General features: G+C 37.7%; 1 protein-coding gene across 5 annotated transcripts in view; it reads left to right on the top strand.

Moving 5' to 3' along the window:
* The first annotated feature begins 255 nt into the window (after nt 1-255).
* The window catches only part of ZMYM2 (zinc finger MYM-type containing 2), a 106,537-nt gene continuing 81,409 nt past the window's right edge, over nt 256-25,383 (top strand). For 2 of the 5 annotated variants that reach the window (XM_077774729.1, XM_077774727.1), the window contains exon 1: nt 256-509. In XM_077774729.1, coding sequence (XP_077630855.1) covers nt 403-509 — 107 coding nt within the window. In that variant the 5' untranslated portion in view covers nt 256-402. The remainder of the gene's footprint in view (nt 510-25,383) is intronic. The other 3 variants (XM_077774730.1, XM_077774728.1, XM_077774731.1) reach the window with 2 other exon arrangements.

Genomic DNA, 25,383 nt, shown 5'->3' with positions numbered 1-25,383 from the left:
GGCCCAGGGCAACTGCTAGGGGCAAATATGGGGGATAGCAGCCCAGCGTTGACGTGAGCCGCCCGTCGCCTCCGAACTGGTGCCCCGAGTGCCGGGGCTGACGCCGGGTGGGCAAATTTTGCAGGGAGTACAATTCCCCTGCTGGCGTCGAGGCAACGTTTGCCCTTCCCCCCCCTCCCTCCCAGTAGCAGGCTTGGTGCCCTCCAGCCTCCTCCCTCCGGATTTTGCCTTTCACGTGGGCTTTGGTCCCAAATATATATTTTGCGCCTTTTTGCTCCACTTTACGTAGGAGGGGATTGTTGGTCGCGGGCTGGAGAGTAATAATAGAAGGGCCAAACCTCCTTGACCTCAGTCCCTTCTCGGCCTCCTGGTGGAACGGGCTTGGTTCTCCCACCTGGTTAGATGTTCTTGATCCATTTTGCATTTTTCCTTTTACCCCCCAGGACCAGGCATCGCCTTCCACCCTATCTGGTGCATCTTTGGCAGAAAGTGAGGAAAACACCCCCATTGTGAGTCCTTCGCCTCTTAATTTGTTGCTCTTAGAGGACGTTGTCGGGTAGTAGGGGTTTAGCCACGGGACTGGTGTGTCCCCGTCGTTTGGAGGGGGAGGAGCTCTTCCGTGGGTGGCAGCTGCCCCCGGGGTGAAGCCTGGGTGATGGCTGGTGAGGCAGCTGGGAGTGGGCGCTGCTGTTTCCACCGCTGCAGACATCTCTCCTGCTGCTGCAATACCAACCTCAGCAACCAGACGACGGGCTCCTGCAGCTGCTCACGTTACCCGGGAGGAGGGGTGGTGCGAACGAGGGCATATTTCTGGTGCCCTCTAGAGTTCCGAAGTGGGAATTGACGTTCTTTCGCGTCGGATGCTGTGCGTGCAACCGTCTTCGGCAGTTTCTTCCTTTACCACGGGTCCTTGGTTGTAGGGACTGGAATACTAGAGTCGCTTAACTTTTGTTGGTGTCTCTTTTAAAAGACACGTTTTGGCTCTTAGGGCTCATGAGTTGGTCGAGGACGTGAAGCCACTCTTGTCGGGGCCCAGTGCATGCAGCTGGTTCACCAGCGGGGGTGCCGGTGGCTCGGGCCCACCGACTGCTCCAGGGAATCTCTTAGTCTTCTCTTGAGTCATTCCTCAGTGTGTCACCTGAGTTGCTGTTTTAATGCTTGTAATGTGTTCGTTTTAAGACACGGTCTTGTAATATGCTGGACAGCAAATTAAACGAAGCCAGTCAAAATTTCTGTCCGTTGAAATTAGTTACAAGTTATCAGTAAAACTAGCCTTCTGGACACATTGTATTTCCTGAGCCCTGGACACATTGTATCTCCTGGACAGTTGCTGTTCTAGGTCTCTGTCAGAGATGAGTCACAAATATAGTGGCTTACGCTTAGATTTTAAGTCCCAAATGGTTCAAAAGGTAGTTAATTGACGATGAATATTTGCTGAATGCTGATTGTGAACCATAATGTGAGGATGTTAATGTATATTCTAATACACAGCATTCTAGACACAGTGCAAGGCACTTTCATGTGTTATCTCCTTTAATCTTAGCAAGTATCCTGCAGAGTAATAAAAATAGCACATGTTGAGCCCTTATGGTATGGCAGCATAGTTCTAAGTTTTAAAAAATGTTTATTATGGAAACCTTTACATTTATGAGTGAGGATAGTATTCTGAACCTTTGTGTACCTGTTACTTATGTTCTAGAATTCTCAACACATACCCAAACTGATTTCTAATGTGCATTTACTAATTCAGTCCTCACAAAATGAGGTCCTTTCTTGATAGTGTGACACTGTAAGAGACCAGTGATACAAGTATTGTTTTTTATTCCTGATTTGTAGAGGAGAATGAGACATAGGAAGATACTCAGGTAGAAGTAGTAGTAGTATAAAACAGGCAGTGATTACTGTGCCCAGGTTTAGCTACTATGCTGACCTGTTTTAAAGTGCTTATTATTCTTTTACACATTTGGAAATTGAAACACTGAAAAAGCCAAGGTTAGAATTCTCTCAGCTTCCGTTCTTTTCCTAGAGAAGAGTGTGTAAACAAATAGCAAATGTTCGAATTTTACTGAGTATCTTTTTAAAAAGTACTACAACTGCAGTTATCAATTATTTTGCTGCCTTGTTTGAAAACTGTCTACTTGAATCAAGAGTAATATGTTCTTTTTTCAATATGTCTGTATACAGTTTAGAGTCTGTAATTGTTTCCTAAATACTGCAACTTGAATGAGAATAACTTGTCTCATGAGTTTGAAGGTCTTTTCAGGTATTAGATCATTCAGACGTAACGGATCAAGGATCAGATCTTTCACATAAATGGGCAGTGCTTATTTTATCACCACATAGTTTCATGAAAGATTTAACTTTGTCATATTTTTTTCCTTTGTTCTCAGTAGTGATGTTGATGTGGGGAAGGTTGGTAATTTGTTATATTTAATAGACATTTGGAGAGGAGGACATATAAAATGTGTAATCTGGACTATCTGTAATGTCAGCACATATATACTAATGAAGGCCATGGTTCTTTTGATAATATCCAAATGTGGTCCTTGTTATGCTTAGTGATTTAGCTCAGAATTTATAATTCCTTTGCTTAAAAAACACTAACTAATGGTGCTTTAATGTGTAAGACATTAAGATAAAGATAACGTGATTTTTAAATTGGCTTTGGCTAAATAAGTTCTTTAGTATACTTACTATCAGGCACTTAATGTGAGTTAGGTGCTTTTATGTACACTTATGAAGTGTTTTGGCAGTTAAAGACACTTTGCATATTTATGGTATCTTTCTTTAGAGCGTCCGGACAGTATGTATTCCCATTCTCCTGCCTGCCCTTTTAAACACTTGGAAGAAAGATACAAGGTGGTCTCTACTTTTCCCTGAGATGTAATTTCATGGGCCAGACCTTTGTACCTCATGTGGTGAGACAACCCTGTTTCACTCAGATGTCACACAGATGATGACATATGAATGTTTCAGACTTTTGTGTGGATATGGAGCTTAATGTACCATGTTTGTATAACAGTGTTATTAAAGATTATTCTAGTTTGCCCTTGTTTGAAGTACATGAGTGCATACACTTAATGCATTTGAGACAAAGTCTTAAAATCAGATGGATGGCATATTACTGTGATGGAAAGAATACATATGAAATACTGGAACTCTCTCTTTGTTGTCAAAACCTGTATAATCAAGAAATTTTATATTTTTTGTCTTCTAGGGATTAGTATTTGTGCCTGCCCCTTTAACAGTAATACTAATATACATATTATTATATTGAATAACGTTTAAGAAGAGGCATATTCAGTTTGCCTGTACTTTCTTAGGTGAGCCCAGTGGATTCTCAAATAGTATTTTGTGTGGGGGATTTTAAATTAGGAAACAAGCATAGAGATTACTTTGACTTTCTGAGAGAGAGAGAGAGAGAGAGAGAGAGAGAGAGACCTCGTGAGCAGGGGAGGGTCAGAGAGAGAGGGAGACACAGAATCGAAACAGGCTCCAGGCTCTGAGCTGTCAGCACAGAGCCCAACGCGGATCTCGAACTCCTAAACTGCGAGATCTTGACCTGAGCTGAAGTCAGATGCTCAACCAACTGAGCCACCCAGGTGCCTCTAGAATTGGGGTTTTAGTCTCAAACAGGAGTTTGAACTATTCAAATCTAAAAGTTCTTATGCACAACTAATATGTAAGATCTATAGTTGTCTGTGAGAAAAATTGCTGTTGGATAAATTAATGAGTTTGATCTAGGGAATTCTGGGTAACAATTGTAGTTTATTTTTTATTTTGATTTGGCAAAAAATTGTTTTACATAGTTGGAGTTGCACATTTTTAAAAAATCTGTAACATGTTTTTTAAGCAATTCGCTTTGTAATCTTAGGTTTATGTTATTAAAATAGAAATGGGAAGGGGATTATGAGAGCCAGCACCAAACACGTACTTGGTAATATGAGAAATTGGTCATCTAAAAATGTGTTTTAAAATTTGGATTGCAACACATTTTGAGCTTATCTATTGTTTGATTGCATATTTTAAAATCTATTAATTTTTTGCTTCAAGTTTTCTTTAACACTTTGGAACTGCAGAAAAAAATTTTGTAAACCAAAGGAGAACTCTATTGTTGAGTTAAAAATTGACGTGTAGAGAGGTTTGCAAAATCTCTTGGTCACATGATTTTGTTTGGGATTTGTTCTTAGTTTATTTTCTTTTTAACTTCATAGCAGTACATTGAAAGTTAGAAGTAATAAAATTTAAGAAAAATTCACAGTCCTTAATTTGGAAGGATATTTTTACTGATTTGATTAGTGTCCTTTAAGTATTGATACTTACTGTTACAAGAAATGATATAGGAGTAAACTTTGGATAGATATTAGGATAAATAGGTAATGAATATTTCACAGCTCTCAGTTAAGAAAAACTTTTGAACGTGTGTTTCATTATCATGTTACCTAGTTTCTGTTTATCCTTCTTGAAGAGTTTCATTCCTGTTAGAGAATTTTAACCACTCTTTTAATATCAATAGACTGCCAAGGGTCAGGTTTTTCTTCTCCAGAGGCTTCTAGATTTTTTTCCTCTGGTGTTCCTAGTGAATTCAAAGGTCAAATTTGTTATGTGAATTTAAAATTTAAAGGTCAAGGGGTGCCTAGGTGGCTCAGTCAGTTAAGCTTCCAACTTCAGTTCAGGTCATGATCTTGTGGTTTGTGGGTTTGAACCCTGCGTCAGGCTCTGTGCTGACAGCTCAGAGCCTGGAGCCTGCTTCAGATTCTGTGTCTCCCTGTCTCTCTGCCCCTCCCCTACTCACTCTCTGTCTCTCTCTCGCTCTTTCCCCTTCAAAAAGAAATAAACATTAAAAAGTTTTTAAATTAAAAGGCTAAAAAATACACCTAAACTCATAAAATGTTATATGTCAATTTGATCTTAATTTTTAAGATATTTTAAAACATTTTCTTCTTAAATTATTACATATTTTAGCATCATTCTGATATTTAAAATTAATATTAAATTGTAATTTAAGGATAATTATAATTCCATAGGAGTAGAATTGTTGCAACCTCATTAGAATAATTGAGAACGATACAATTCTTAGAGTTTCTTCCTAACTATACATTTAGGTTGTATTAAAAAATACTTACATGACTATTTTAAGTAAGATTGTGGTGCTTACTTCAGAGAGAAGAAAGTTCCCAAAATGTGACAGAATGAGACAAATTCTTCAGGTTTTTTACACTATGGCAGTGCCGTGTGTATATTACTTTTGCTGTAGTCACCTTGATAGACAAGTTTTCTGGATTTAACATTATAAGAATTTGGAACTGATACTATGGTTCTGTAACCAAAAGATATTAAAGAGACTTATTTTTTGTAATACTGTGACTGTTTTATAATCATTTATTTCTAAGAAGCATGTCTTTTGACTAGGAAGAGTGGTGTTTCTTGGATTATTGAGCTGGCTGGACAGGACTGAGAATAGTTCAGGGTAATCAGTTAGGGCACCGTAGAAATCATTCATTCAAAAAATAGTGTGTTATAACATTTACTATATATCAAGTAATCATACAGAATATGTTCTGTTAATAGTTGGCTAGCCCTTTCTTTGCCTCAATGCTTGGAAGAACATTTCATCTGGACTTCTAATACTACATTCTAGGACCCTAATTTGGAAGTTGTAAATTTTTGGTTAGGCCAGTGATGAACAGATTAGTAAGTAATGTTTCCCGTTCTATAGAACTAAAGAAATGTTAGAAGTGAAAATTGAGTTTAAATAAAATTTTAAGGGGTACCTAGGTGGCTCAGGCCGTTAAGCGTCTGACTCTTGGTTTTGGCTCAGGTCATGATCCCATGGTTTGTGGGATCCACCCTGCCTCAGGCCCTGTGCTGGAGCACGGAGCCTGCTTGGGATCTCTCTCTCCCTCTCTTTCTGCCCCTCTCTGGCCTTGCTCTCTTTCTCAAAAAATAAACATTAAAAAAAATGTAAATTTTTATTTTATCCTTTTGTTTTAGATCTCTTTGTATTATATATTGTCATATTCTCTCTCTCTCTCTCCCTCTCTCTCTCTCTCTCTCTTTGTAGAGAGGAGGGGCAGGGAGAGGGAAAGATAGAATCCCAATCAGGCTCTGCACTGTCAGCTCAGAGCCTGACGTGGGACTCAGACTCATTACCTATGAGATCATGACCTGAGCTGAAACCAAGAGACAGATGCTTAACTGACTGAACCACCCAGGCGCACCTTTATTGTTATATTTTAATTATTTCTGTCCCTCACATGGTATCTAAATTCTTATATGTTCATGGTTCTGTTTCTAAAGTAATGACAATTTTGTTTTTCTTTCAATTTTGTAAAATCGTTACTATAAAATTAATCTAGTTTTAACTTTACAGCTTTATTACAAATGTTGTCTCACTTTGTTTTTATTTTTGTTTGAGTCTCTTAATATTGTGCAGTTCTGTTTCTTAAGTTTTAACTCTAGTTAAAAATTAATTAATCTAGTTTTAACTTTACAGCTTTATTACAAATGTTGTCTCACTTTGTTTTTATTTTTGTTTGAGTCTCTTAATATTGTGCAGTTCTGTTTCTTAAGTTTTAACTCCTGCCTAGGAAGTCATTTCATTCCGGTTTTATGTTGCATATCAAGGAGAAGCTTCTGTCCAAGTAGGTCTTTGTCTTCCACGACCCCACCCCCTGACTTCTGTGATGCCTTATTCTCTTCATTTGGATCTCACGTCCTTGTCCAGCCGTCTTCACCCTGTCTTCCTCCTGGATTTAAGTGTTCGTTTGTCTTCTGCATTTCTAACCCCTTTTGCATTTAGAAAAAAATGCCAAATAGTCTGTACTTTTTTTGCTGTATATATGAGGCATACCCAAATTTTAGTTAACTTTTGAATTTGCTGAGGTCATGGAATGTGGGTGTGGTTCTAGTGGTATGTTGGGACTTCACATGGAAGGGGAACTAGTGGGACTTAATTTTAGAGTTTTTTCTGCCTAAAAAATTTATTTTCATTACTTGATGTTACTAGGGGATTTAGAGTTTGATATGAGTTTGGAGACGGAGATTTGGGTTCGTGTCTACCCTTGCTTATGAGGAAATTTTTGGGGTGATGAAAGTTTTCATAAACTGGATTGTGTTGATGACTGCATAAGTACATAAACTTACTAAAAATTTTCACTTAGGGGCACCTGGGTGGCTTAGTCGGTTAAGCGTCCGACTTTCACTTAGGTCAGGATCTCGCGGTTTGTGGGTTCGAGCCCCGCATCGGGCTCTGTGCTGACTGCCAGCTCAGAGCCTGGAGCCTATTTCGGAGTCTGTGTCTTCCTCTCTCTCTGACCCTCCCCTGCTCACGCTGTCTCTCTCTGTCTCCTAGAAATAAGTAAAAAATATTAAAAAAAAATAAAAAAATAAAAATTTTCACTCAAAGTGAGTAAATTTTTATCATATGCAAATTATGCCCTGATAAAACAAAACCAGTTTTGCTGTACTATTTATTTACTAGTTTGTGATCTTTGGTAAGTTATTTAATCTATGAACCTTGGTCTGCTCATCTGATGAATGAGGAGTATAATGCCTACTTTTCTGTGATTTTTTATAAGAATTAAAAATAATACAGAGTATGTAACTGGCTAAGATCTGTAATGTGTCTGAATAGACCAAATACGAATTTCTTGCCAGTAAACTCACTGAATGCTCATCTGATACTAGAGGGAAGGAATTCTCTTTCTCTTCACTGACTTCTCTCTGCCCGCCTTTTTGTTAGTCTCTAAGAATGCTACAGTGCTCTCTACCCTTCAGAATCTGCAGAATCTTTTGCACACCTTCTGCTTCATTTTCCCATAGTTTTCGAAAGAAATTTTGCTGATTTCACTTACAACACTATACACATCTTTTTTTTTTTTTTTTTTAATTTCTAGGAGAGAGAGAGAGAGACAGCGTGAGCAGGGGAGGGTCAGAGAGAGAGGGAGTCACAGACTGAAACAGGCTCCAGGCTCTGAGCTGTCAGTCAGCACAGAGCCCGACGCGGGGCTCGAACCCACGAACCGCGAGTCATGACCTAAGCGAAAGTCGGACGCTTAACCGACTAAGCCACCCAGGCGCCCCTTTTTTTTGAGGTCACTAGTGATTTGTCACATCCTTAAGTGCTTCATTTTTGTCTTAATCCTGTAGGATTTGGAATCTAATATTCCTTGAAACTCTTGATTTCTGGGTTTGTGAACTGGCATGGTCTTGTATTTATTTCTGACCGTCTCCTTCACTTATCCTCACTAGACTCTCAAATGTTGAGACCTTTAAGTGTTCTTATATCCTAAGTCACTCAGCTCTCTCTAGTTTTGTATATTCATCATAGTCCATTTTGTTAGATAGTAGGGATTTATATTTACAAGGCAGCTTTCTTCCTATTCCTTATTCAGTTTATAGCCAGATTAATTTTTCCTAAAGCTCAGTCTGATCACATCTCTTTTTTTTAAAAAAAATTTATAATGTTTATTTATTTTTGAGAGACCAAGAGTGAGCAGGGGAAGGGCAGAGAGAGAGGGAGACACAGAATCTGAAGCAGCTCCAGGCTCTGAGCTGTCAGCGCAGAGCCTAATGCAGGGCTCGAACCCACAAACTGTGAGATCATGACCTGAGCTGAAGTCGGCTGCTTAACTGACTGAGCCACCCAGGCGCCCCACGATCACATCTCTTAGGAAAAATTTGAGTGATTCTTGTTGGCAGGTGAAACAATATAGGAACTAAGCTTTAAAACCCTTAAAAAGAAAGCAGTTAGGAAATGTTACATGTGGTTTTTATGTAGGTTCTCTGTTCATTTTGAGGAGACAATCATGTAAATGAATGAATATAAATGATGATGCATAATAGAAAATATAGACATGAATAGTTATATGCATGTCAGAAAGGACAGTTCTTTCCTTATTTTATTAAAAAAAATTTTTTTTAACATTTTATTTATTTTTGAGAGAGAGAGAGAGGCAGTGTGAGCAGGGGAGGGTCATAGAGAGAGGGAGACACAGAATCGGAAACAAGCTCCAGGCTCCGAGCTGTCAGCACAGAGCCTGACGCGGGGCTCGAACTCGTGATCTGCAAGATCATGACCTGAGGTGAAGTTGGACGCTCCACCAACTGAGCCCCCCAGGCACCCCAATTCTTTCCTTATTTATTCTTATTTTAGAGAGGAGAGAGAGCACGAGCAGGGGAGAGGGGCAGAGGGAGGGAGGGAGAGAATCCCAATCAGGCTCCATGCCCAGCAGGGAGCATGACTCTAGGCTCCATCCCACGACCCTGGGACCATGACCTGAGCCAAAATCAAGAGTTGGTCGCTCAACTGATCGAGCCATCCAGGCACCCCCAGAAAGGACAGTTTTTAATATTTTGGTTATAAAAATAAAACATGTCCCAGAGGCGCCTGTGTGGCTCAGTCAGTTAAGCGCCTGACTTCAGCTCAGGTCATGATCTCAAAGTTCATGAGTTTGAACTCCACATCAGGCCCTGTGCTGAAAGCTCAGAGCCTGGACCCTGCTTAAGATTCTGCCTCCCTCGCTCTCTGCCCCTCCCCGCTTGTGCTCTGTCTCAAAAATAAACCTTAATAATAAATACCTAAGTAAAAGTCAAACATGTCCTTAAGTACTAAAATCTTCAGGTACTAAAAAATATGTGATAGAGGAAATGGAAGTTCTTCCTTATCCCATTTTATATGAAATGTTTATATTTTTAAATGTATTCCTATAATTTTTCTCCCTGTTTAGCATACTAATTTTGCATGTATACTATTATCAGTAATTGACATTTTCTATACAAGTCTGATATCTTGTAATTCCTTCCCTATCCTTAGGTTGCAAAAGTCTTCAGTTGATTAATGTTTGAATTCTAGTGCTCGGTATATTAGAATAGTTAATAAGTCTCAGTTCTTTGTGATTGATAGATGACCTATAGTGAAAGGATTATGGACTTAGGCACGAACACTGATTTTGCACCTAACAGTTGCAGTATAACTTAGGAAAGCTACCTGATTACACAAAATAGTTTACTCATCTGCAAAGTGGTGTAATAATATACTGAAGATATCTATTATGACAGATTTCTTAAGGTAGTTGTAATGAGCATGGTACGAAGTATGTCCTTTAAAATTGGTAGTTGTTGGGGCGCCTTGTTGGCTCAGTCGGTTAAGTGTCCGACTTCGTCTCGGGTCATGATCTCACAGTTCGTGGGTTCAAGCCCCGTGTCAGACTCTGTGCTGACAGCCAGCTCAGAGCCTGGAGCCTATTTCAGATTCTCTCTCTCTCTCTCTCTCTCTCTCTCTCTCTCTCACACCCTCTCACCCTCCTCTGCTCACGCTGTCTCTCCCTCTCAGAAATAAATAAAACATTAAAAATTTTTTGAAAAAAATTGGTAGTTATTAGTGTTATGTTAGGTGTGTGATAAAATTCAGCGACAAAAAAAGTAGAACTCAAGTTATGAAGGGGCTGAAGAAAAGGGATAAACTGAAATAAGACTGCCTTTGCTTCAGAGCGTCACCTATTTGTTAGATAGTTTAAGAAACAAACTTAGCGGCCTGGATGGCTCAGTCAGTTGAGTGTCCGACTTTGGCTCAGGTTATGGTCTTGTGATTCATGAGCTCTGTCTCCACATCGGGCTCACTAGTGTCAGCCTGTCAGTGCAGGGTCCTCTGTTCCCCTCTCTGCCCCTTTCCTGCTTGTGCGCACCCAAAAATAAATATTTAAAAAAAATACATTGAATTGTAAATGATAGGTAGGATTATATACTTACTTTCTGTAATTTGTCTACCATGGGAGAGAAAACAGATTTTCTTTGGTATACTCCATGTTCTTTTTGTATTCCTTTCATTTTAAGACCAATCAGTGAACCTCTGGAGAACATATCTCTAGGAGAGAATGCGAGTAAAAATTGTTATGAGTTTTGAGTCTTAAAAAACACAAGGAATAGGCTTTTAGTAATAATCTGTATTGGATAAATAGATTCTTAGTACCTGAAGCATTTTTGAATCTGTGATCTCATTTGCTTATTGATGCAGTTATCGTTTCTTTAGGTTAGATGAGTCTTTTTTTTTTTTTAAAGTAGGCTCCATGTCCAGCATAGAGCCCAAAGTGGAGCCCAGTGTGGGCCTTGAACTCACCACCCTGAGATCAAGAGTTGGATGCTCAATCAACTGAGTTACCTAGGCACCCCCCCTCCATTTTTATTTTTAAGTAAGATTGGTCTTAATCATGGCACTTTTGAATTCATGTAAAGAAGATATATTCTTTTTAAAGCCCTCTACTCAATCATGTTAAAAGAAACACTGGAAAACAAAGACATTGATTACACTAGATCATAGATTAGGAATACCAAGTGTTTTAGGAATAAATGAATGTTTGTTTCCAAGTTAACATATGTAGTTGAAGTTTACTTGTGTTATTGTAGATTTTAAGTTATGTATAGAGAAGGAAGTTTGGGTTTATTTAGCTTCTTTGGCTAAGGGTTAAAGAAGGATAGGGTATGATAACTTTTTATTAGGGTCTAAGATTAGCCATGTTACCAATTATGTAGGTTGAAATGGAAGTAGTAAAAAGTCATAACCAAATACAGGGCAGAGATTTTATTTTTTCAACTTTTGGAGACATTATTTTAATTTCGTATTCTATAATGGGTAAACTGAAGCTCAAGGGTGAACTGATTGTGCTTTAGACCACAGGAAGGAGGGGGAGAGAGAGAGTTAAGAATTTACTTGTAGGGAGGCAATAGGGGGATAGCAGAAAAAACAAAAACAAAGAACTATCCAGAAAAGTAATTTGCTACCTCCCTTTATTAGAGAAAAATATTCAGTAAATTTTGGCCTGGCAGTGTATTAAGTACAGAGGATGCAGTAATAGACAAGGACATAGGTCTTTGCCCTCATGGAACATACAGTCTGATGGGGGATACAGATGACAAAGTAAACAAAATTACAGGGGCCCCGGGGTGCACTCAGACGGTTGAGCGTCCGACTCTTCATTTTTTGCCTAGGTCATGATCTCATGGTTTGTGAGTTTGAGTGCAGGGTTCCAGGCTGTGTGTGGACAGTGCAGAGCCTGCTTGGGATTCTCTCTTACTGTCTCTCTGCCCCTCCCACACTCGTGTGTCTCTCTCAAAATAAAGTTAACAAATTGAAAACAAACATAAACAAAATTATAAATTGGATAACTAGCTGAAGAAATGTGTGTGATAATGAGTATAATAAGGGAGAACTTATTTAGACCAGGGATGATGGGTCAATGGTGTTTGACAGAGAAAGATCTTGAGGGAGTGACATTTACTTTTATTTTTTAAAGTTTTTATATAAATTCAAGTTAGTTAACATACAGTGTAATACTAGTTTAGGTGTAGAACCCAGTGATTCATCACTTAATACAACATGTAGTGCTCATCACAACAGGTGCCCTTCTTAATACCCCGTCACCTATTTAACCCATCCCTTCCCCCCTCCACCTCTCTTCTGGTAACCATCAGTTTCTTCTCTATAGTTAAGAGTCTTTTCTGGGTTTGTCTCTCTCTCTTTTTTTACCTTTTGTGCATTTGTTTTGTTAAATTCCACATATGAGTGAAATCATATGGTATTTGTCTTTCTCTGACTGACTTATTTCTCTCAGCATAATACTCTAGATTTCATTCTTTTTTTATGGCTGAGTAATACTCCACTGTGTGTGTGTGTGTGTGTGTGTGTGTGTGTGTGTACCACAACTTTATATCCATTTGTCATGGACACGTGGGCTATTTCCATAATTTGGCTATTATAGATAATGCTGCTGTAAACATTGGGGTGCATGTATGCTTTTGAATTAGTGTCTTTGTATCTTTTGGGTAAATACCTAGTAGTGCAATTGCTGGGTAGTTCTAGTTTTAACTTTTAGAGGAACCTCCGCACTGTTTTCCAGAGTGGCTGCACCAGTTTGCATTCCCACCAGCAGTGCAAGAGGGGTTCTCCTTTCCCCACATCCTCACTAACACCTGCTATTTCTTGTGTTGCTGATTTTAGCCATTCTGACAGTTATGAGGTGATTTCTCATTGTAGTTTTGTTTTGCATTTTCCTGGTAAGTGATGTTGAGTATCTTTTTACATGTCTGTTGCCCATCTGTATGTCTTTTTTGGAGGAATGCCCTCTCATGTCTTCTGCCCATTTTTAAAATTGGGTTATTCAGTTTTTGGGGTGTTGAGTTTTATAAGTTATTTATATATTTTGGATATTAAACCTTTCAGATATGTCCTTTGCAAATACCTTCTCCCATTCCAGGTTACTTTTAGTTTTGTTAATTGTTTCCTTTGCTATTGAGAAGCTTTTTATTTTGATGTAGCCCCAGTAGTTTATTTATTTATTTTTAAAGTAAGATCGAGGCCCAGTGTGGGGCTTGAATTCATTACCCTGAGATCAAGTTAGGTGCCTCTCAATAGTTTATTTTTGATTTTGTTTCCCTTGCCTCAGGATATTAGGGAGTGACATTTAAACAGTGCCTGGAAAAGATGTTCAGGAAAGATTGTTTCAGACAGAGGAATATTGTGTGCAAAGAGCCCCTTGAGCCAAGGAGGATCTTGGGCTCTTCCACGAACTAAAAGAAGGCTTAGTTTAGCAGAACCGTAGTGATGAAAGTGAGGAAGAACAATGCTGAAATTGAGCATAGCATGTAGGCAGGGATCAAATCAGGCAGAAATCAGGGCACCCGGGTGACTCAGTCAAGCGTCTGACTTTGGCTCAGGTCATGATCTAAGTTTGTGGGTTCAAGCCCTGCGTCTGGCTCTGTACTGACAGCTCAGAGCCTGGAGCCTGCGTCAGATTCTGTCTCCATCTCTGCTCCTCCCCAGCTTATTCTCTCTCTCTCTCTCTCAAATATTTTTTAAAAAATTTTTAAAAAATTAGGCAAGAATGTTATAGGCTGGGGAAAATCTTAGGTTGTCTCGTAAGTACACTGGAAAGCCACATAAGAGGCAATTGGTGTTGTCTGATTTAATTTTTAAATGGATCTTTGGGTGTTCTGGGAAATAATAGTAGATAATGTCAGTAATCCAGCATCAAAATGATGGCAAAGTTTTAGGACTAAAGAGGTATCAGAAGAGATGGATTAAAGTGGACATTTCTTGATATGAACAAAAAACCCCTAGAATTTAAATAAAAATTTGAAAAGAAAAAAATGGACAGTTTTCAATATTTATTTTGGAAGTAGGATAAGGTTTGGGGATGACATGACTGGAAGTGAAAAAAAAGAAGAATGACCTCCAAATTTCTGGTGTGAGTAGCTAGACACACAGCAGGTGACGACTGGAGGAGGTGCGGATACAAGAGTAAGAAAGCAAGTTAACTAGATGTAGGAAGTAGACAGTTTTGGGCTTTAAAACCTCGTGATTGAGATAAATTAAGGAGACTAGGGTACTGGTAATATTTAAGATCAAGGGAATGGATGAAATCCCCAAAGAAAGTTAAAATTACTTGAAAGTATTTTGCAGTTAATTTATTTCCCATAGGACCACAATTTATTCCATATGCCTAGAAATTCTGTGCCCTAGAGATAACCTGAATGAGTAATTGATTTATTCATTTGTTAGATCGAAGGGATTTTTGTTTAGACTCTATCATAACTTTTTTTTTTAATGTTTATTCATTTTTTGAGAGATAGAGACCAAGGCAGGGACAGAGAGAGAGGAAGAGAGAAACCCACGCAGGCTCCACACTGTCAGCGCAGAACCTACCGTGAGATCATGACCTGTGCTGAAGTCAGACGCTTAATGACTGAGCCACCCAGGCACTCTTCTGTCAGAACTCTTGAGTGGATTTGTAGTATATTAATTATTTTTATCAGTTTCTAAAACCACTGTAGCATCATTTTAGATAACTGGTGAAGATCTGTTGAAAAAAAAACTTTTGGGGCGCCTGGGTGGCTCAGTCGGTTAAGCACCCGACTTCAGTTCAGGTCATGATCTCACAGTTCATGGGTTCGAGCCCCGCGTTGAGCTCTGTGCTGACAGCTCAGAGCCTGGAGCCTGCTTCGGATTCTGTGTTTCCTTCTCTCTCTGACCCTCCCCAGCTCATGCTCTGTCTCTCTCTCTCTCAGAAATAAATAAAACATTAAAAAAAAAACCTTTTGTGGCTATATTGTAAGCATCATGAGGGTATTAATCCATCTGGTAAGTCATGAGTCAGTGGTCTCTTGGCCCCTCTCTTCACTTCCCCAGAGATTAGTGGTGGTGCTACCAATTTAGTGTTTATTATTCCAAATACTTCTCAGTGCACGTACTAGTATGTACCCATAAGAATTATATAGTAGTTTTGTGTGTGCATTTTAAAAACATGTATACTCTACATATCTTCCTGCAACTTCCTCTTTTCACTTAATGGTATGTCTTAGGTATCTTCGAGTTAGTACATAAAGATCTACCTTTTGGTTGTGTGATATTTCATGTGGTGGATTTAATAACACAGTTTAGACATTCTATTGATGGACAGTGCACAGAATATATGTGTAGTAGTTTCTCTGAGTTCATGTGTGTTTTTGCTAGGGGAAATTCTGATGGTAGATGTGAGAATAGTAATTGCTGAGTCAGAGTATATGCATATGTATTTTAATAGATAACTGCCAAATTGTCTTCCACTGGACCACTGTATTAACTGCATTTCCACTAATTTCTCCACATTCTTGTGAACAGTGGATATTGTCAAATAATTAAATTTTTGTCAGCTTAATTTGTTCTTTCTAAAGTATGAATATCAATTCGTTGTTATATCTGTTAAAAGTATACATGTAAAAATAGTATGTATATTTTTTACTTTGTACCTTTTTACATCTTATTGTGGGTTTTTTTTTCTATATAAACATTTTATAAAGTAATGGGAAAAAAATCCATGTCAGTATTGGAAGATAGAATAACTGTAACGACTATGCAAGGCTTTTATGAAGGAACTTATAAAATAACATCATAGGGCATATAAGATAACCAGAATGGAAAGGCATGCATATGTCTGAATGGGAAGGCTTCAATAATGTCAAAATGTTAATTTTTCTGTCTCTAAATTAATCTTCTTTTTTTAATGTTTTATTTACTTCTGAGATTGAGAGAGAGACAGCATGTGCAGGGGAGGGTCAGAGAGAGGGAGAGACACAGAATCTGAAACAGGTTCCAGGCTCTGAGCTGTCAGCACAGAGCCCGATGCGGGGCTCGAACCCACCAACCGTGAGATCATGACCTGAGCTGAAGTCAGAGGCTTAACTGACTGAGCCACCCAGGTGCCCTTCTAAATTAATCTTTAAATTCAGTGAAACCCTAATCAGTTCCAAGTGTATATGGAAATGGTTCCAAATTTAAAAGGTAGAAAGGGTAAAGCGTGAGAAGGAAGACTTGCCTTCTCTCCAACCCATTGGCACGGTTCTCTTCCCTAGAAGCAAACCACTGTCATCCTTCTCTTAGATATTTATCTAGAGATAATGTATGCATATGTGTGTGTATATGCCTCTCTGTGTATGCATGGTGTTTGTGTTCTCCATTGTTCTGTACCTGGTTTGCACTTAATTTATATGAGACGTTGTTCCATATTAGTATGTAAGGACATTTTTAGAGCTGCCTTCTGTCCAGGACTGTAAAATATTGTATTGTCTTCATCATCATTCAGTTTATCAGTCTTTTGAGAGAAATTTAGCATGTTTCAATCTTTTTACTTTTCAACAAATAACGTTCTATGTTTTATTTTTAAAAAATGAGATAACTGTAGGAAAGATGCTTAGAAGTGGAATTGCGTAGTAAAAATAATTTTTGAGGTGCCCTCCATAGAAGTTATGTCGGTTTACATTGATTGATAGTATGAGGCTTTTCCTGTATTGTTAAACCTTTGTTTTTCTAAAGTTTTTATTTAAATATTTGTTTATTTTGAGAAAGAGATTGCATGCACACGTGAGTGGGGATTGGCAGAAAGAAGGGGGGAGAGAGAATAGACACTGGGCTGATCCATGACCATGAGATCACAATCTGAGCTGAAATCAGGAGTCGGACACTCAACCAACTGAGCCACCCAGGCAACCATCTTAAGTTTTTTTAAAAAAAATTCCAGTAGTTATCATACAGTGTAATGTTAGTTGCAGGTGTGTAATATAACGATTCAGTGCTACCATACAACACCTGGTGCTCACTACAACACGTGCATCCTTAATCCCTGTTACCTGCTTAACCTGTCCCCCCATCCACCTACCTCTGATAACCATTAGTTCTCTCTAGTAAAGAGTCTGTTTCTTGGTTTGTGTCTCTCTCTCTCTCTTTCTCTCTCTCTCTTTTACCCTTTGTTTTGTTTCTTAAATTCTACATATGAATGAAATCATATGGTATTTTTGTTTCTCTGACTCACTTATTTCCCTCAGCGTCATACTCCCTAGCTCCATCCATGTCCTTGCAAATGGCAAGGTTTCATTCTTTTTTATGACTGAGTAATACTCCATTGTGTGTGTGTGTGTGTTCATATATACACATATGTATATATGCATACACACATCACAACTTCTTTATCCTTTGTCAGTCAGTAGACACATGGGCTGTTTTCGTCCTTTGGCTGTTTTAGATGATGTTGCTATTTAAACATCGGGGTGCACGTGTGGCTATGAATTAGTATTTTTGTATTTTTTGGGTAAATACATAGTTGCTGACTCATAGGGTAGTTCTGTTTTTAACACTTTGAGGAATGTTTTGATCTTTGTCAGTGTAAATGAAAAGTGGTTTCCCTTTAGAATTTAAGTCCTTATTTTTTTTTAAATTTTTAATGTTTTATTTATTTCTGAGAGAGAGGCAGTGTGAACAGGGGAGGGTCAGAGAGAGAGGGAGACACAGAATCTGAAACAGGCTCCAGGCTCTGAGCTGTCAGCACAGAGCCCAACGCGGGGCCTGAACCCGTGAACCATGAGATCACGACTTGAGCCGAAGTCGAATGCTCAACCGACTGAGCCACTCAGGCGCCCCTAGAATTTAAATCTGCATCTTATAAATATTTCATATATTTAGGAGCTATTGTATTTCCTTTTCTAGTGAACTGTATTCTTTTTTTTTTGCCCTTTATTCTCTTTGGCTGTTGGTTTCATCTTATTGACTATAGGACCTTTTTGTGTTGATTTTTTTTTTTAAGATATGAGTTGCAAATAGTTCATCATTGTGGTATCCCCCACCCCCAATAAATGGTAAAATACAATAATGTGAAATTCATCATTTTTTTTCTATTTTTGAGTATACAGTTCAGTGGCATTAAGTATATTCACACATGTTTTGTAAAGATCACCATTATCCTATTGAACTTTTTCATCATCCCAAACAGAAGTTCTATACTCTTTAAACAATAATACCCAGTACCCCTTTCCCCTAGTTCCTGGTGACCTTTGTTCTTTTTGTCTTATTAGTAGGCACCTTAGATAAGTAGAACCAGAAAATATTTGCCCTTTTGTGTCTGAATTAGTTCATTTATCATAATGTTTTCAAGCTTTCAAGGTTTTCTTTGTTGTAACATGTATCAGACTTTTCTTTTTAGGGCTGAATAATATTACAGTGTGTGTACATTTGTCCATTCATTTGTTGACAGACTTTTGGGCAGTTTATAGCTTTTGGCCATTGTGAATAATGCTGGTGTGAACTTTAGTTCACAGGTATCTATAGGAGTCTCAGATTTCATTTCTTTTAGGTATATATCAGGAAGTGGAATTGACTGATCATGTAAGTATAGCTTTTTGAGGAACCCCCAAACTGTTCTCCACGGTGGCCGTACCCCATTTTACATGGCTCTGACCAGCAATGCAGAAGTGTCCAATTTTTTTTTCAGAAGTGTTCTAATTTTTGTGCATTTTCACCTTGTTATTATTTATAAAAAAAAGAACTCCATCCTAATTGCTGTGAAGTGGTTATCATTTTGCTTTTTTCCTTATTTTTATTTTAAATTATATAAAAGACATACAAAATTTACTGTCTTAACCATTTTTAAGTGTACAGCTCAGTAGTGTTAAGTATATTCACCTTATCATACAGCAGTTTCCTTTGAACTTTTTCGTCTTGAAAAACTATTGCTCTGTACCCATTAAACAATTCCCTGTCTACTTTTCTCCTAAGCCCCTGGTAACCACCCTCCTAATTTGTATGAATTTGATTTGTTTAGATACTTCATGTAAGTGTGATCATACAGAATTTTGTCTTTTTTCACTTCGTATGATATCCTCACAATTCATCCATGTTGTAGCACGTAATCGGTTTTCCTTTCTTATTACGGCTGAATAATACTCCATTGTATGTGTATATAGCACATTTTACTTAGCTATTCATCTGCCCATGGACATTTGGTTGCCACCTCCTGCCTATTTGTGAATAGTGCTGCCATTACTATAAATGTGCAAATCTCTTGGAGAGCCTGCTTTTGTTTCTTTTAGATATGTACCTAGAATTGGGATTGTGCTATCATACAGTTATTTAATCATTAAAATTATTTAATTTTTAATTTTTTGAGTAACCTTTATACTGTTTTCTATAGCTGCTGCTCCTATTTCAACCATCAGTGCACAAGGCATCACATTTCTTCAACCAACCAACCAACCAACCAGCCTGTTGCTCCTCACCTATAATTGTTACTTTTTGTTTGTTTTGATAGCAGCCATCCTTATGGAAGTGAGATGATATCTTCTGGTTTTGATTTGCATTTCTCTAATAATGTTGAGCATCTTTTCATGTGCTTATTGGTCATTTATATATCTTTTTTTTTCTTGGTATATCTTCTTAAGTATCTACTTGTCTTTTTTTAAAAATATTTTAATTTTTTTTAAGTTTATTTGCTTTAAGAGACAGAGTGGATGAGGAGCAGAGAGAGATGGAGAGAGGTTCCCAGGCAGGCTCCGCGCTGTCAGCACAAAACCTGATGTGGAGCTCAAACTTAAGAACCGTGAGATCACCTGAGCTGAAACGAAGAGTCAGACACTAAACTGACTGAACCACCCAGGTGCCCCAAGTATCTGCTTAAGGCTTAGGCCCATATTTAAATTGTTTTTGGGTGTGCCTGGGTGACTCAGTCGGTTAAGCATCTGACTTTGGCTCAGGTCATGATCTCATGGTTCATGGATTTGAGCCCCGCGTCGGGCTTTGTGCTGACAGCTAGCTCAGAGCCTGGAGCCTGTCTTCAGTTTCTGTGTCTCCCTCTCTCTCCTACCCTCCCTTGCTCACACTGTCTGTCTCTCTCTCAAAAAAAAAAGATTAAAAAAATTTGTTCTTGTTGTTGAGTTGTATGAATTCTTTATATATTCTAGATATAAATCTCTTACCAGATATATGATCTGCAAATAATTTCTGTAGCATGCTTTGCACAAAAGTTCTAAATTGTTTTCGGTTTTACCGGTGAATTTTATATTTCTTTTTTTTTTTTAAGTTTACTTATTTTGAGAGGGAGGGAGAGAGAGAGAGAGAGAGAGAGACAAGAGAGCACGAGCAGAGGAGGGGCAGATAGAGAGGGAGAGAATGGATCCCAAGCAGGTTCTGTGCCCAGGGCAGAGCCTGACGTGAGGCTCAAACCCATGAACTGTGAGATCGTGACCTGAGCCAAAATCAGGAGTTGGATGCTTATTTGACTGAGCTACCCACGTGCCCCTGAATTTGATATTTTTCATATGTTTTCCTGTTATTATTAGTGTACTTTTGTTTTAGCATGAGAATTCTCTTTAACATGTCTTGAAAGGTCATATAAAGATGAACTCCATCATCTTTTGTTTGTTTGGAAGATTCTTTATCTTCAATCCTGATGGAAAACTATACTAGGTAGAACATTCTTGATTGTCAGTATTTTTCTTTCAGCATAACATTTTAATTTTGATGATGTCCAGTTTATCTAGTTTTTCTTTTATTGCCTGTGTTTTTGATGTTTTTTATCCAGGAAATCATTGACAAATCCAGTCATGAAGCTTTTTTTTGAAGAGTTCTATAGTTTTAATTCTTTAAATATAGGTCTTTGATCCATTTTGAATTAATTTTCGTATATGGTGTCAGGGTCCTGTTGCACTTTTTTAAAAATTTTTTTGAAATGACCTTTATCATTGAATGTTCTCATTCTTGTGAATTAACTTGACCAGCTATCTGGAGATTTCTTTCTGGGCTTTCTATTCTACCTCATTGGCCTAAATATTTGTCTTTAAGTCAGTATCAAGCTGTTTTAATGTACTGTAGTAGCTTTGTAATAAGTTTTGAAATCTGAAAGTGTGAGACTCTTCTAGTTTTGTTCTTTTTAAGATTCTTGTCCCTTGAGATCCACATGGATTTTAGGATGACACTTTGCATAAAACATTTGGGTTTTGATATGGATTGCATTAAATCTGTAGATTGCTTTAGGTGTAATATCGTCCTCTTCATGTTAATCTTCCAATCCATGAACATGGTATATCTTTCCATTTATTTGTGTCTTTAATTTTTTTCAGCATTGTTTTATAGTTTTCATAATAGAAGTCTTTCAGCCTCTTTGGTTAAATTTATTTCTGTGTATTTTATTCTTTTTAATGTTACTGTAAATGGAATTGTTTTCTTAATTTCCTTTTTGGGTTGTTCATTGTTAGTGTGTAGAAATGCAACTGATTTTTCATGTTGATTTTGTATTCTGAAACTTTGGTTGTGTTTTCTTTTATTTTTAATAGTTTATTTTTGAGACAGAGAGAGACAGAGCATGAGTGGGGGAGGGGCAGAGAGAGAGGGAGACACAGAATCTGAAACAGGCTCCAGGCTCTGAGCTGTCAGAGCCTGATGCGGGGCTTGAACCCACGACCTGTGAGATCTGACCTGAGCCGAAGTCGGATGCTTAACCGACTGAGCCACCCAGGCACCCCTGATTGTGTTTTCTAAATATAAGATCATGTCATCTGCAGAAAGGAATTTACTTTTTGCTTTTCCTGTTTGCATGCCTTCTATTTCTTGCCTAATTGCTCTGGCCAGAACTTCCTATACTGTTGTTAAATTAAAATGATGAAAGTAGGCATCTGTGTGTGGGTTTTTCTTTTATGTTTTTATTTTATTTTTGAGAGAAAGAGCGAGTGAGTGAGCCTCGGAGGGGCATAGAAAGAGAGAGACACAGAATATGAAGTAGGCTCCAGGCTCTGAGCTGTTGGCACAGAGCCTGACGCAGGACTCGAACTCATGGTCTGTGAGGTGGTGACCTGAGTCAAAGTTGGATGCTTAACTGACTGAGCCACCCAGGTGCACTGGCATCTGTGTGTTCTAATCTTAGAGGAAAAGCATTTTATCTTTTACCATTGAGTGTGATGTCAGCTATGGTTTTTTCCATATATGGCCTTTATCATATTGCAGAAGTCTCCTTTTCTTTGTAGATTATTATTTCTATTGTGAAAGCATGTTGTGTTTTGTCAGAAAACTTTTTTGCCTCAATTGAGATGATCATGTGTTCCCTCCCCACCCCCCGTTCTATCTATTAACATAGTGTATTAGTCTTAAATTGAATTACCCTTGCATTCTGGGATAAATCCCACACAGTCATAATATATGATCTATTTAATATGTTTCTGATTTTGATTTGCTACTGTTTTGTTGGGAATTTTTTCATCTGTATTCATAAGGTGTGTTGGCTTATAGTTTTCTTGTAATGTCTTTGTCTGGATTTGATACTAGAGTAATGCTGGCCTTGTAGAATCAGTTTGGAAGTGTTCTCTCCTTTAGTTTTTTTTGGGGAGAATTCGAGAGGGATCAATGTTAATTTTTTAAGTGTTTCATAGAATTTATCAATGAATCCATCTGTTCCTAGTCATTTCTTTGTTCAGAGATATTTCATGACTGATTTAATCTCCATGCTTGTAGTTCTGTCTAGGTTTTATATTTATATTACCCAGTCTAATTGCTGTATGCAGCGTGGGGCTTGAACTCACAACTTGGAGACCAAGAGTCTGCCAACTGAGCCAGCCATCTGCCCCTGTATTTTGTATTTCTTCTCAGGGTCAGCTTTGGTAGTTTGTGTATATCTAGGAATTTAGCCATTTTATCTTGGTTATCTGATTTGTTGGCATACAATTGTTCATTGTGCTTTCTTATAATTCTGTTTCTATAAAATCAGTAGTGATGTCCTATTTTCATTTCTGATTTTAATAATTTGAGATTTTCTTTTGTTTCTTAGTCTAGGTAAATATTTGTTAATTTTTTCAAAGAACCACCTTTTATTTTGTTGATTTCTATTTTTTTTTTTCTCTAACGGTGCACTAATCTTATTGCATTTTTTCTCCTAGGCTTGGGTTTAGATTGCGGTTTCTGATTTCTTAATGTGTAAACTTTATTGATTTCAGATATTTTTAAGTGTAGGTGTTAATAGCTGTAAGTTTTCTGCTGAGCACTGCTGTCACTACATTCAGTGTTTGTTGATAATGTTTGTTGTGTTTGTGTTTTATTTGTTTTGTAAATTACAGGAAAAAAGTAGTTATAAACTAAAAGTACAGTAATATTGGCTTTCTATTGATTTATATAGGTAATTTCTTACCTATATAGGTATTCTTTATTTCTTATGGCTTCAATTTACTCTGTAGTGTGTTTTTATTATTGCCTGAAGGATAGCATTTCATTGCAGGTAGTAAACTCCTGCTTTTGTTTACCTAGACATGTCTTAATTTGTCTTTAATTTTGGAGGAATTTTTTGGCTGGATATAGAATTCCTAGTTGACATTTTTTGTTATTGTTGATCACTTTAAATATGTCATTCCACTAGCTTCTGGCTTCCATGGTTTCAGATAAGAAGCTGATAATCTAAATAATATTATTTGGCATTCGTTGCACGTGATGAGTTACTTCTCTCTTAAAAGTCTCTGTCTTTGGTGTCCATAATTTGATTATTATGTGCCTTGTTGTGGATATTTTTCAGTTTATCTGACTTGGAGTTTGTTGAGTTTGTTGGATGTGTACCATCCAACATTTGGGGCTTTTTCCACCATTATTTCTTCAAATATTTTTTCTTGTTCCTTTCATTCTCTTTATGATACACATGTGGGTATGTTTGGATCTTTCAGGTTCTATTCATTTTCTTTCTTTTTCCGCTGTTCTTCAGATTGGATAGTTTGAATTATTCTGTCTTTCAGTTTACTGATTCATCTGCCTCTTAAAATCCATTGATCCTAGTGAATTTTTCATTTGTTATTGTATTTTTCATTTCCAGAATTTTTGATTACTTTTTATAATTTGTATCTGTTTGTATTTTCATTATGATTCTGCATTGTTTTCTGATTTCCTTTCGTTCTCTATCAGTGCTTTCCTTTAGCTCATTGAGCATATGTAAGATAGTTGATTTAACGTCTTTGACTAGTTTTTCCAATATTTGGGATTTTTCAGGGATGGTTTCTAATTTTTTTATTACTGTGAATAGGACATACTTTTATGTTTCTTTGTATGTTTTATAATATTCTGAGTACATTATGTGTAATTCTGGATATCTGATTCTCCCAGTCTTCACAGATTGCTGATTTTTACTTGTTGAGGGATGGAGCCATTTGTTTCTGACTTTTTCTAAGTAACTTTTTTACAGAATATATATTTCTCCTTGTTGTGGTCATTGAAGTTTCTGTTCCATTATTCCTATGGTGAACTAGTGATCAGACAAAAATTTCCTTAAGTATCTGGATGAAAAAAAAATGAAATAAAGGATTCTGTCTCATTAAATCTGATAGATGCTTTTGGGATAGCTGCTCCTGCCCATATGGCTGAAACCAGAAGATCTGCTCTAGACCACCCCAAACATAGCCCCAAAGATTTTAGACGTTTCTCACTGCCAGTTCTCTGACCAATCAGACCCACCAGGAATATGGGATGCTGACCTCTTAGCCAAGTTGGGTTGAGGAATGGGGGATAGTTGCTGGTCCATGAATTTTGCTCACTTATGAGTGATCAGTATTTTCTTCTTCAAGCACTCCCATGGTGATTATGAGTGTTCATTGGGGTTCCAGAGGTACACAATTGGTTCCAGTCACTCTGTCCGTCTCAGTGGTTACTTGGGTGGAGGGACCCATACCTAGAACTTCCCACTCTGCCATCTTGTTGATACCTATCTTGATTTATTTTTCATGTCATACTTAAGACATACTGCTTTGTTCCTCTGAAAATTTTGTGGTGATCAGGATACTTTTTACCTTATGACATTTAAATATTAACTATAAATTTAACTTTACTTGTAATCTAGTAATTTCAAAACTTTCCTTATTAGGTGTTTAGGGTTTTAACTTATTGAGGCATTCAATCATGATGAATCCATGCTCTTCTCTCTCTCTCTCTTTTTTTTTTTTTTTGATTTTTAATGTTTATTTATCCTTGAGAGAATGAGAGAGACAGAGAATGAGCAGAGCAAGAGAGGGACACAGAATCTGAAACAGGCTCCAGGCTCTGAGCTGTCAGCACAGAGCCCGACG

The sequence above is a fragment of the Crocuta crocuta genome, unplaced genomic scaffold (assembly GCF_008692635.1).
Source record: "Crocuta crocuta isolate KB4526 unplaced genomic scaffold, BGI_CrCroc_1.0 scaffold277, whole genome shotgun sequence".
In the NCBI taxonomy this organism is placed as follows: Eukaryota; Metazoa; Chordata; class Mammalia; order Carnivora; family Hyaenidae; genus Crocuta; species Crocuta crocuta.
The sequence above is the reverse complement of the archived record's forward strand: the minus strand, read 5'-3'. Positions and strand labels throughout refer to the sequence as shown.